At 40.1% G+C, this 13707-nt stretch overlaps 1 protein-coding gene across 5 annotated transcripts in view; it reads right to left on the minus strand.

Annotated features, from left to right (window-relative positions):
* DOCK4 (dedicator of cytokinesis 4) overlaps positions 1–13707 on the minus strand; it is a 412270-nt gene that overhangs the window by 166682 nt on the left and 231881 nt on the right. For all 5 annotated transcript variants that reach the window (XM_055314619.1, XM_055314621.1, XM_055314620.1 and 2 more), the window contains exons 10-12: positions 13442–13502; positions 9309–9441; positions 5229–5317 (exon numbers count right to left, since the gene is read on the minus strand). In XM_055314619.1, the coding sequence (XP_055170594.1) occupies positions 5229–5317; positions 9309–9441; positions 13442–13502 (283 nt within the window). The remainder of the gene's footprint in view (positions 1–5228; positions 5318–9308; positions 9442–13441; positions 13503–13707) is intronic.

Consider the following 13707-nt stretch of genomic DNA (forward strand, 5'->3'; position numbering starts at 1 on the left):
TACAGCAAATGTAGTAAAATATTAACCTTTGAGAAACTAGGAATTCTTTGTACTACTCATGCAACTTTTCTGGAATAAATTTAGTTGAAACTAAAAAACTCTAAAAGAATAAAAGAGAGAGCATGGTTTAATAATTAGGGAATTTCTAAAACGAGCAAAAAGGTCACATCCCACATTTCCAGCCAACAGATGGTGCCAATAAGTACCAGCTTCTTTTAACAATATTAGAAAGCAAAGTTTCTAAATGCCATGCCCAAAAATCAGGAGCATTGATACAATCCTCAAGAATTCTAGCAGTTCAATAATAATGCATTAAATGACCACACTGCTCTATAAAGGTAGGTTACTCAACCCCAGAATGCAATATAATGTTCAAAAGCCTCCTTTTACTTCAGCCAAAGAAAGAACACTGCTCACTTCCTGCATAGAGTTAAACTGTTCTTCCTGCACTCATGAGTTCCTCACCTAGGTAATTCCTCAATCTTTTGTGGGGGTTAAAATGCATAGTTGCCAGGAATGCAACTCATCTTGCTAAGGCAAAAAAAAAAAAAAAAAAAAAAAGTGCAGAAATTGACCTAATTAGCTGACATGATTTCTTCTAGCTGGAAACTACATGTGTAAACTGCAGGAAATAGGATTTCATAAATATACAGATAATATGAAAAGATTTTGAAGTTTCTCTCAGGACATACTGAACCAGAGCCAATGATTCTTACACAATTTACTTCAAGTCACAGAATTGAATTTGCTTCAGTAAATCACACTGGCTCAGTCTTAGTACACATTCCTAGCATTTCAATTGCTAATGCCTATTGGAGGTGACATTTATAATAACCATTTGCTCAACAAACCTAAACCAGGCTCATTTCATGAATATTTTTAGAATTTCAAATTCTTACAATATTACTTTTGGATTTTAAAATTCCCACAGAGCACAAAAATTTCAAATTATTCAGCCTAACTAAATCCAACCAGAGAGATATGTTAATTCAATTATTTTTTTCTTCATCTTTAAAAGATAAATGGATCACTTGCAATTTTCTCCCAGCTTCTAAACTCAAAGATAGTGATTAATGTGCCTTTGCAACATAAGTCTTAGTTAGGGGGTAAAAAAACCCAGTTAACTAGACAAATCCCTTTAACTATTTAACGGACAAGATTACAACTCCAAGAGATAGGGAAGACATCAATGAAGCATAAAGGGCCTGGAAATTTGTTGGTAGAATTTGTTCTGAAAACTAATTTCAAAGTTCTTTTTTTTTTTTCTTTTTTAGTATCAATGACCAAGGAATAGTGGGAGGAAAGCAGGAAAAAAACAATACTTTACTGAATGAACTCAATTTTCTTGAAGACATCTGACCACACTGCTTCCATTTAATCAACAATCCCGTGGTTCAAGGAGAAAACTATGTAAGTCAACAGATCTAATCACTGTGATAGTTTGAACATTAGGTATCCCAATTTCCAACTTCAATTTTGTGTACCCTTGTCTCCCCACTTTTTGTTTCTAAGGATTTTATTTTTAAGTAACCTCTACACCCAAAGTGGGGCTCGAACTCACAACCTCAAACTCAAGAGTCACATGCTCTTCTAACTAAGCCAGCCAGGCACCCTGCTTCCCCCACTATTTTTAAGTAAGTCATTAAGGGTCTCCCTTTCAAAAATAAAGCCAAACAACTCCTATTTCTCTTCTGTTCTTATAACTGTTTTCTACAAGAAGGAGAGTGATCCACCAAGACTGAAGGGTAGAAATTTCAGTGGAGAGACCAGAAGAGTGGAAGGCAGACAGATGTTGGCTGTGGGCAGCTGGCTGAGGCTCAGGCTTAAAAGGAAAAGAACGGAGAGGAGTGGCCATTAGAACAGGGATAGATGGGGCTCTGCAGCAGAAGCCAAGTATAAAGCACATAAATCTGGCTGCCTCAGCATCAAAGTATCACAGTAGGCAACAAAATGGAGGAGGATGGATTCTGCTAAAGGCAAAACCTTTCATTCAGGGCTCTACAGTACAATGGTTCTTTTCACTCTTTCCAAAGATGCAGCAAATAGTTTTTCATTTCAGTATGATGGTTGTAAACAGAAAAGGGAACTCTCAGGGAATATGGTGGTTTAGATGTCACTAACTGGTAGTCTCACTCTGGAGCAAGGATAAATGGTCCGTAGGTCAATAAGATTGACAGATCACATGGAATAGAGGGGCATGTCTAAGCTCCAGGAACTTCCCAAGGAAATAAATTGTGCTGTCCTTCCTTCAGAGTTAATCTGCATAATCACAAGGACAACAATTAAATTTCAAAGAAGGGAGGGATCTTAGCAATTAAATCAGCAGAGACAAGATGAAAGAAACAAAGTAGGAAGGCCTGGTCAATGATCTAACCTATCAATAATCCAACACACTTTGCATATGCTTTCTCCCTGATAATCCTTAGAAGATGATATTATTATTATCCCAGTAAAATGGTGATTCAAACTTAGGACATCCTACTTCCTCAGGCAAAGTTCTTAGAGGCTGTTTTTGTTTTTTTAAGATTTATTTATTTATTCATGAGAGACACAGACAGAGACAGAGAGGCAGAGACACAGGCAGAGGGAGGAGCAGACTCCCCGCATGGAGCCCCATGTGGGACTCGATCTCGGACCCCGGGATCACGCCCTGAGCCAAAAGCAGACACTCAACTGCTGAGCCACCCAGGCATCCCAAGGCTATCCTCTCTTTAAGATGACTCTCATCTATAAGCAGAGAGAAATGTGCAATTTGGCTTTACTGGAACTCTGACCTCACAGGATATAGAATCAGTGATGTTAGGAATCTATCTGGAGGCATAAATCAAAGCGCATCATTGAGAACTCCACCATGATTCAAGAGGCAACTGGGAATCACATCAGAGTCTGGACAACGATATGCGCAAACAATCCAAGAACAGAGGAATTTTGTTCTGCATGAAGCATAGTGGAAGAGGAAAGGCTTTGGAGTCAATAAGGAGTTGGGGGGAAAAAAATCTACTGGGGCAGGCCAACACACACTGCTTAGGCAAGAATACATCTGTGATGGTAGTGAGAGAAAGTAATCCATGGGAAAAAAAAAATCACAAGGTCAGGGATTTGTTTATTCATAAGGAGGCAAATGCAGGCAAATTAGGAGTAGGAATCCTGAAGAGGCATGGAAAGAACTGAAAAAAATTTTTTTTTTAATTTTTTAAAGATTTATTTATTTATTTGAGAGAGAGAGAGAGAGAGAGCACGCGCTAGAGAGATCCTGTGCGAGTGTGAGCAAATGTGGAGAAGGAGGGCCAGAGAGATAGAGAATCTCAAGCTAACTTGCGCTGAGTGAGGAACCCACTGTGGGGCTTGATCTCATGACTCTGAGATCATGACCTGAGACAAAATCAAAGGTTGAATGCTTAACTGATTGAGCCACCCAGGCGTCCCTGGAAAAAATCTTTAAGTCCAGGGCAGCACTATCTAATAGGGATACAATTGGAGCCACCAGTGAAATTAAAAATTTTCTAGTAGCCATGCTAAAAAGTAAAAGGAAACAAAATTAATTTTAGTGATGTATTTTAACCCATTATCTCCACAATGTTATCTTTCAACATGTAATCAATATAAAAGTTATTAATGGGATATTTTACATTTTTTTAAAGTACCATGTTTCCAAAACCCAGTACATATTTTATAATCACAGCACACCTCAATCCCAGTGCTGTAAGCCTTGTATCTAGTGCTCAAAAGCCACATGTAGATAATGCCCAATGAACTGGACAGCACAGGTTTAGAGGGTAATTAATGATAAAAAATAGTCAGTGGTATCATGAAACCCCAGAAGGTTTAGAACAAAACTAACCAGGATTTGCCTAGAAGTCTGCCAACGAATTTGGCATTAGTTTTTAAAAAGTGGTATCTTTGCCATCTTACCAGGCGTACATTTAAAATAAATCATGTGGTCTGCACACAACTAGTGTTATAATTCTTTACCAGAAAAGGTGAAGACAAATACACATACCAGATTCTAAAGTATCTTATCACTTCACCTTGTATACTACTACTACCATCTCTTCCCGACCCTTTAGGGACTCTGCCTTCTACTGCTCCAAGTCTCTTTGTTTATTTAGCCGGTAGATGGAGGACTTTGTGTGAATTAGGTCAAACTCAAGTTACCTCCCCAACTCTTGGGAAAGGGAGGAGAGGGTGATCTCACCACTCATAACAACCTGAATGCTGCCACATGTGTGACCTGTCGATGCTTAGGACTCTCACTGAAGCAGAAAGTTTCTGTCTATGGTTACTTTTTCTTTGTGGGTCGGTGTGGCCTAGTAAGATGTGTACGGGGCTGAAAAAAAGGTGGTTTGAGCTCAGATTCTTGTTCTAGATTACCAGGAAGGTTGGACAAGGGCATAAATATCTATACTCAAGTTACTTTGAAAACCAGTCTTAAAAAATAATGCATTCAGTTCTAATAGATGACTTAATGTCAAGTTTTTTCTTATGCCAATGAAACCACACAGCTACACAGTCTGTTTTGCTTCAACTTGGATTTGAAGTGGGGCGGGGGGGACAGGGAGCTAAGAATATTCACCTAGTTTTTGTCCACTGACCAAACATAAAAATGTCACTATATATGCTGTATGATGCAGTATCTATGAGGTTTCCAGGTTAAGAATACGTACCACGTATCATATATAACTTGTAATGCTCTGTTTCAGTTCCCCCTCTTACTACGCGTGCATACATTTTTCTGTACGTGAAACTGCAGTCAACACCATTTGTCTCCCTAGCCGATTTCAACACATGAACCTGTATGTTTGTTCTCCAGTACGTCTTTCTGCTCCCAGCTATAGGCAGGGAAGCATGTCTTTCTTGGACCTAACTTCCGTCCATCAACCCTATTCCACACCATGGTCAAGAACCCAAGCATATGTGTCATTTGGGTTTTAGTGACTGGTAACAACTCAGAGGCCTCACCACTTGGTATTACTGAACAAATCCACATACTCTGCCTTGTTTCAAACCAGAACAGAATACATTAAATAGAGCTACTTTAAATAGAGTTATAGCTATAAGCCCATCTTAGCACAGGGAGACGTACCAGATTGTTGACTGTACGTTTTTAAAGTTACAAAGTGAATGCAGAGAAAAACAAAGTGCAGTTCATCTCCTTCTTACACAGATACATAAAATAAAAGGCCTGAAATGAAAAGCGGAGGGAGAGTCAGCCAGTCCCACACACTCACCTGCGTTGGAGCCCGTCAGATTGTAACGTGCATTCAGTTTTTTGATGATGTTCTCGTGGATTTGGTACCACTCACTCTCTGTGTTACACCTATGAAGACATTGACACTCGGTTAAGCTTCCATAATGGATGAGATCAAACAATGGCCTTAGTAGCACACCTGTTCTGTTTGGAATAACCATCAGAATGTACGCCCTTAAATCTCCTTGGGAACTCCCCCAAACTGGTCAGTGATAGCATAATTGCCCCAGGATGAGCAGGATGCCCATATCTGGTAAATGCATGACCACCTACTTCATGCCAGGAGTGGCTGTGAGGAATGAACAATTTATGAGAGTCCCCCTTGCCCCAAAATCTCAGAGAACTAACGCACACAGTAGAAGGCAGTGCAGATGAAACGTGCTACTCCCTGGATCTGAGCCCTCCCCAATAACTAAATTACGTTCTTTGGGCAAGTTATTTACCCTCCTTGTGCCTTGATTTCCTCATTTGTGAAATGGGGTTAATATACTACAATTAAATAAGCTTGGGTTTAAGATGATTCTGGGCTTAGGATAACACCTGACATATAGTAAATGCTCCATGAATTAGTTCTCATTAGTGGGTCTCTGCCTACAACAACATGACCAAGTTGGGCTAGCATCAGAATGCAACAAAGCAAGCAAAATGCAACTGAGGTTAACACTACTTGAAAGAGGATAATTAAAATTTACCCTTTGGACACCTGGGTGGCTCAGTGGTTGGATGGCTGCCTTTGGCTCAGGTTGTGATCCTGGGATCTGGGATCGAGTCTCGCATTGGGCTCCCTGTGAAGAGCCTGCCTCTCCCTCTGCCTATGTCTCTGCCTCTCCCTCTCTCTCTCTCTCTCTCTCTCTCCGTGTCTCTCATGACTAAATAAATCTTTTAAAAAAATTACCCTTGCACTGAAAAGTTAAGCAAAGCTCCCCAGCTTTTCCTCTACTGGTTAAAAGGCATCTTTCCATCTTCTTACTCTCATAGCCATCTGTATCTTGCTCTTTTAGCTCTTGTCACTTGCTAGCTCATGTCATCTTTGTTTTACATGCTGTAGTTCACCCAGGAAACTTTTAAGGTTTCTTGAGGAATGGATCTAGGACATGTGTCCCCCTTGGGACTCTGAATACCAAGGGTGCTGAAAAATTAATGAGCTGCATCAATGAATGGATGGAAGTCCCTCTGACTGGCAACTCCTAATGGCCCCTAAATATTGAGGTTGGTTATCCTTCCTTACTGCCATGACTGCCTCAGTTAGCCGGGGACAGCCTCCCTCATCTGACTATGTAAATCACTACTTCTATTAGCCACAAATGATCCTTTCCTAAGGGCCGTGAATATCAAGCTTCTATACATATCAGTCAAAGCATTCCACGGTAAGTTCCTTGTCTGTGGCTGAGAGTTCACAGTTCGATTACATATTTATTTCATTACCATAGGCTTTTCCAGGATGTACATGATGGAGGGCATTTCCGAGCCACTTAACAGTAGGGTACCAAACAGAACACGGCATCTTGGAAGGCTGAGAAATTAAGATGAAATGAAACCATCCCACCATCCAGCTGCAGGATACCAAATTGCAATTTAGTATATTCGGCCTCTAGTTTTCTTATTTCAGCTCAGGCGGGAAAGGAAGAGACTTCCTATTAGTGAACGGACTCCCGGATTCATGCTTTTAACCTACAAAACTCTACGTAAAATCAAAGCTCAAAGGTGTGACTGAGATATCTTCCGGGCTCAGATGAGGTATTTGTTACTGTTCCATATTCGAGTCCCAGATGGGTGAGGGATTCAGTCATATTAACAAATAGAAATTTCTTCCAAATTGTTTCTAACAGGCACTTCTTTAAAATGTTTTACTAAAATCACACTTTCTGTTTCATCTACAGTGACTGTTTTGATTGGCTAGCATTCCTCCTGAAACACATTCATAATTTGCTGAACTGGCATTTTCAAGGGGATCTCTCTTCCAACAAGAATAATCGAAAGCCTTATTTGATGCTTATAAAAAAACAGATAGTGACAACCACAAAGAGAAATACAATTTATTTTTATGAGAGTGAGTGTCTTCCATAGGCAGAGCTGGAATGCATGGGTCTTTTTCAGCAGGTTGCATAGCCAAGGGTGATGCATGCAACTGTTGGTCCTGTTTTCCCAGTGGCAAGATAAATATAGTGCTTGCTAGCCACACCTGGAAAGACTACTCTAAGAAAGGATGAGACTGGGTTTCTAAGGAATTCCAGTTTTCTTAAAAAGCAATGCTACACAACAGCATCATTATCACATCACTAGACAGCGGTGTCAAATAACACCTGAGAGCATGGGACCTGGTACGTGGCAGCTTGCGTTCTGGAGTCAGATATTCCTGATTTCACATCTGGTTCCTGTTCTGATTAGCCAAGTGATTTTGGAGCATTATCCAGCCTCTCTGTCCCCGTACATGGAAACCAGAGGCAACAGCATCTGCTTTATGTGTATGTCATGAAGATAAAGTGACATGACACATGGAAAATGCCTAATAGTTCCTTGAACATAGTAAGCACATATTAAATAGGGGCCATTCTCGCCAGAATTATTTCAAATACATTATATTTTATGATCACCAGAATGTGGGAAGAGGATTGTCATGGAAATTGAGGGCTGCCACATGATAAAAAGAGTCGTGAGTTTTCTACCCACTAGTTTCACCCAAAGTTTTCAAGTTTAATATCAAGGTCACAGATTTTATCCCTCTTAAAAGAGATAAAAAAAAAGAGATAAAGTTTGTGGTCCTAAACCACAGGTTATAGACAAATCTCTGTCAACTAATTAGCAAATGTGTGGCACAGGTCCTGGGGGCACTGGATGGAGAATTGGATAAATCCATGACACCCTCCAGCAGTGGTCAAAAAGCAATTTGAAGTCTATGTCCTACAGGCAGTGAGCTGCTTGTATTAAGCCAACATAGGAAAACTATTGGCATCGATTGGGTATATCAGCTCCACAAACAGAAACGAAACTAGAGCACGCTCACTCATGGAGGTGACCAGAAGTATGGTCCTCAAATCAGGAATGAGGAAGCCCCATCCCACCCCCCTATCCAACTCCCTCACCCCAGGGTGGGGACACCCCTGTATGTCAACTCTCAATTTCCAAAGCTGTGGGGAGATGCTCAGGGTGGGGTGATCTGAAGCCATGTGCATTTAAAAAAATCACCTAATTTAAGATTTGGAATACATTAAGAGATTTTCTTAGTGGAGTGCTATGAGTTGAACTGTGTGTTCCCTTAAAGAGAGAATCATGAAGTCCAAAACCTTAGTACCTCAGAATGTGACTTTATTTGGACACTGGGCCTTTACAGAAGTAATCAAGTTAAAATTAGGTCACTGAGGTGGGGCCCCAACCTAATATAACTATGCCCTTAAACAAGGGGAGATGTGGACACAGAGATGAAGGCAGGGGCTGGGTAGTGCGTTTAAAGGTCACAGAACACCAAAGACTGCCAACAACCACCAGAAACCAGAAGAGAGGGACAGACTGTCCCTGCCAGCCCTCAGAAGCCTCAACCTAGCCATCACCCTGACCTAAGACTCACAGCCTCCAGGACTGAGACAATCCACTTTTGCTGCTTCAGCCTCTCTCTTTGTGGGACTTCGCTGGGCAGACCTAGCCAACTAATATTATAGGAAATAGGAGGGAAATCCCCTACCTGGGCTTTTTGTTCCTAATTCTAATTAGGTTATGTTAAAAACTATTCCCATTTTCCGAGAACAAATGAACTCTCTGGAGGTAAAGACAGGTTAGGTTTTTAATTCAGAGAAGGTACTCTGTGAAGTAGATGGTCCACCCAACTGCTAGTCTGTTTATACTCTTGGGTTCTTAATTTCATAACTCCTCTGATTGGTGAATGGTGGTTTGTGGGCTCGCTTGTAGTTGAGTCTCCAGATTGAGTTTTGGGGGAGTGGCTGGCTCATAAACCCAATCGTTCCCTGCTCTTCCATCACCCTCCTTGGAGTAGCGTTCACCACGGAGGGTGCACATGGGCCTCTGCACCCGCCCCAGCCCCTGCTGTGGTGTGCGTGCTTCTTACATGTACACTTTCAGGATGAGGTCATCTTTTGTCTCGCCTGTCAGCAGGTCAGCAATGCTCAGAACTGCACAGCCAAAGGGTCGCCGGTACTGGACACTACAGGCATTCTTTTTCTCTCCTGCTCCCATTCGACCTGTTCAAATGAAAAGCAAAGATGGCCCATGGGGCCATTTGACTGGTGCCCCTTAAACAAATACAGAGGTCATAGTAAATGTAACCAGGCAAGTAAAAGGGCACAGAAGATGTTACTTCAGTTCTTGATTCTCCTTTCTAAGCACCTAGCTGGGTGACCTTGGCCTTATAGATGAATCTCTGGGCTCCAGCTGTCGCCAGTAAAACATGGAGACTGGAGCTGATCCCAGGTTTGGGAACCCTCTCCCAAGGATTCACCAAGGTAACCCAGAAGGTTCGACTTAAGAAATGCAAAAATGGTGCCTGTTTCATTTTTCTATTTTTAAAAAATTTCCATATTTAAAGAACTATTTCAAACATTATACCTTTGAAAGGAAGAAGTTTGAGACTCCCTGAAAGTAGAACAAGTAAGCACAGACGATCAAATGAGCATGCATGCCCCTTTCCTGACCCAGGGCTCAGGCTGATTATAACTCAGCCAATGGCTGAAATCTCCTGGGATGCTTTTCACTCTCATACAGTTTCAACTTGTTATATATTTTTAAGTATTATTGAGATACTGTTGTAATTTATTATTATATTTACCAGTGGATTATTGTGAAGACAGGAAGCAGAAAGTATACTGAAGCTGAAATATAACAAGTTAATGTGAAGAAAAATAATGAAAAAAATATGCAAATCTGTTTCCAGATGCTTGGCAACAGATACATAAATTGTTTTCCATCTGAGCAAAATTCTCCCATAGCACATCTAGAGGACTTCAGCACTTCCCCAATCCAATGTTAAACAGTGTAAAAATAAAAGGGGGTGGGGGAGGATGGCAATATCCAATTTGGCTTCCATTCATCGGTAATAAAGTAAAACTACCATGGCAATGCATCATTTTTAGGGAAATGCTTACAAACAGCATGAAAATTTCTCATTTTATCAGCTAGAATCAAAACTAAAAAACATGCCAGTTGCTTTGTAGAGGTGCAAAATTCAAGGAAACATGTTTCATGACCTGATGCTGTAACGTGTGGCTAAATTTCAATCCATGTTTTAATATAAATTACACTGGCAAATCATATACTTTACATGTCATACTTGAATTTATCAACAAATCATACTTTTATTCACAAACCTGACAATCTTAAAACTCTAATGACTTATTAAATGGGAAAAAAATTCTAGGTTATCTCTGTTTTGAATATTATTACAGATTGGATTAGGATGAAGCATATTCTCCAATCTTTACCAATATCATGATTTATTTTTCCTTCTTGATCATTCCCTTGCAAATGCAAGACAACTAAGTGATTAGAAGATTTCTGAGTGGAGTATTTCAAAGTCCTTTAACATCACACAAGAAATTCAGTACTAAAAAACAACAAGAAAACCCTGAAACTCTCACCATGATTATTCCCATGGACTCTCCTAGCTCTAAATTCCTAGAAGTTTATGCAGGGCAAAGCTATCATCCCAATTTTTTGGCCCCTTTTGGTTAGAACTGCATGAAAGAAAACCCTGCAGGAGCCTGGGGGAGGACAGCCAAGTACAGGGGATGCAGGAGGCCATCCTCACAACCAGAGGAGACTGCAGGGAGGTTTTGATCCCTCCCTCTAACTGCAGGTCAGCATCACTCCTGAGCCTCTGCACCACTCAGGTCCTCAGACCTTCAATTTCAAGTTTTCTTTCCTGGCTCGGCAGGCATCACCTCTTTGAACACCAAAACTTTGGTCTAAGTCCTGTACTGAAAAGACTGTATGATGCCAGCCTTGGCGTTCCCAACTCTAGAATTAATGAAAGTTCACGGTTCTGGTCAGATTTCTAGGAAAATTCTCTAAGCAGAAAGGAAGGTAGGCGTGGGGAAGGTAAAAAATATCTAGCTGTATTTAGTAAATAGTTTCAGCAACCAGCTAAAAGCCAAAAGGAGAAACACAGAGGTGGAAAAACCTTTAGCAGGATGGCTATGAGGATATGGAACTATTTATTTCTTTTTTTCTCCTCCTCTTGTAACCAATCAAAGATCCAGGCTTAGATTGTGAGGCAAGGTGCCACTGCTCCTGTTCTCTGCAACCGGTGAGGGTCAGCTTGCCCTTTTACTAAAGCAACACTCCAGAAAAAGTAAGAAGTATCTGCCCCTGATAGACAAGAATCTTCCACTCCTTAATTTCATTGCAGCAGATGAAGTCTTGCCCTTTCTTAGCGTTTCTTACCTTCAATCTTATTTCTTGTCAGTCTCAAAATGTCAAACCAGTAAATGTGACCAACCATCAGGCAGTTTTGGCGGTAATCTCAGGGAAGGATTAATTTGACCAAAACTTGGTGGGTGGGTGGGTGGGTGGGCAGGGGGTACAGGTAATGTCTGATTCAACATTCATTAATGATCATAAAAATCTCAATAAAGAATGCAATCGCTAATCCAGGACCATGTATTTGAAAGGCAGCCCTATGACTGGTAACACGAAAGCAGCTTCCTCAGCAGTAGAGCCACCTGGGCCACAGGTGAACAGGGCCCGGGGCCCTGCTGCCACATGGGCTACTACCACCAAAGACCTTCAGCTACCTTTTAAAAAGTTCTGAAAGCAAAAGTACTATACTTTTTCTCCCGATACTATACAAGATTATATTCAAATGCAACGTTTACAGGAAGGTATCCAAAGCCACATTTTACACTAACAATTGGCATTACAAATTTGAATTACAAACACACACACACACACACACACACACACAGAATTACTTGACGAACTGCACCCCTGCCATCCTGAGAACACAAAAGCTTCATCTCATAAATACACGGTAGCATGCATTCCAACTTTTCCAACCTTTTAAGGATTCTTTCTGATTTTTTCCGCATATATACTCACTTATAAAAAAAAATTAACACAAAAATGTTTACTTTTTTTTATTTCAACTGTCCCTCAAATAAAAAAATAGCATAAAATGAAAACAGGTCCCCAGAACTGACTTTTATTAGAAAAATGTATAGAAAATCTATGTTAGGATAGTAACATGTTTTATAGTCTCTCGATGCACGGTGAACTTATCAGATGCATAAGATACAAGACTATAAAAATAAAGATCACTATGCAGGATTGCCTGGCAATATATTACTATCCTGCAGAAGCATTCCTAAGCAAATGATATAGTACAGTTAGTGAAGAAGCGGGAACCAGTTTCCAGTATTAGCTGGTTAGCTTTAATACAAAAACTGTGTAGGCTTTACCATTCCTCATTTTACCTAGTTCCTCTGCCATTAAATACCTGCTTTTAGAGGTATTTTATGGGTAAAAACAAGTGAACACATTCTGGCTCTGTTGTGCAAGCTCGGTGTAGAACACCCAAAGTGTGCTCTGCAAGATATTAATAAATGTTACATTATATAAATGTTTCCATGGTCAAATCAAATTTGGAGAAAGCTAGGGCCAACCAAGTTAGAGAGGCATTTTAATATTTCCCGGTAGGACTTCTCAGACCCTTTAATGAGCTGATGATATTATAAAAGTGGAAAAAATACATAGCATTCAGTGTTCCATAGCCCTTAAGTCTTTAGTTATAGCACTTTTTTTCTTTTTTAAAGTTGTAGCACTTTTTGCAATAATGCTCTGTAGCACCCTGCACTTTGGAACATGTCAATTAGTATAAAATTTTCAAAAACTTGTAGGAAATCCAGATTCTAAAAGTAATTTATGCTGTTAACAGAAATTAGAATTTAAAAAGACAAATGCCAAATTTTGAATCAAATCTGTTTAGGGAGTCCAATAAAACAAAAAGAAGCACAACAGACTACCTCGTGACTTCTATGGAAAGAAAACAAAGTCTATTTGTGATGTATGGGGAGGTTGGTGGTGGGTTTGGAGAGGCAAGGGAAAAATTTCCAAATGCGGTGTTTCTGGGATTCCAAACTGGCTTTCACTTCTTTCTGATCCAGATAGCAAAGAAATCACAACACAGAGACCTTTCAGCATTTCTTCCCCCTGCTGTGCTCCTATCACACTGACAAATGTTGAACTTACCAATTCGGATAATGTGCACAGTGATATAGATGTCTCTTCTTAGCTCGCTGCTACCCAGATCCTATGAAAAGAAAAAAAAGCAAAAAGCAAAAAAAAAAAAGCATGATTATTTTAAAACTCATAATTTATATAGAAGCATTAAAGGTCAAAGCACATTATTTCCACAAATAACAGAAGACAAAGATAATGTAGACACTCCTAATGGAATTTTGTAGCAGAGGTATATAATTCAAATCCTGTTCTAAAAATACCACTCCAATCAACTT

Source organism: Nyctereutes procyonoides, unplaced genomic scaffold (assembly GCF_905146905.1).
Source record: "Nyctereutes procyonoides isolate TBG_1078 unplaced genomic scaffold, NYPRO_anot_genome, whole genome shotgun sequence".
Lineage (NCBI taxonomy): Eukaryota > Metazoa > Chordata > Mammalia > Carnivora > Canidae > Nyctereutes > Nyctereutes procyonoides.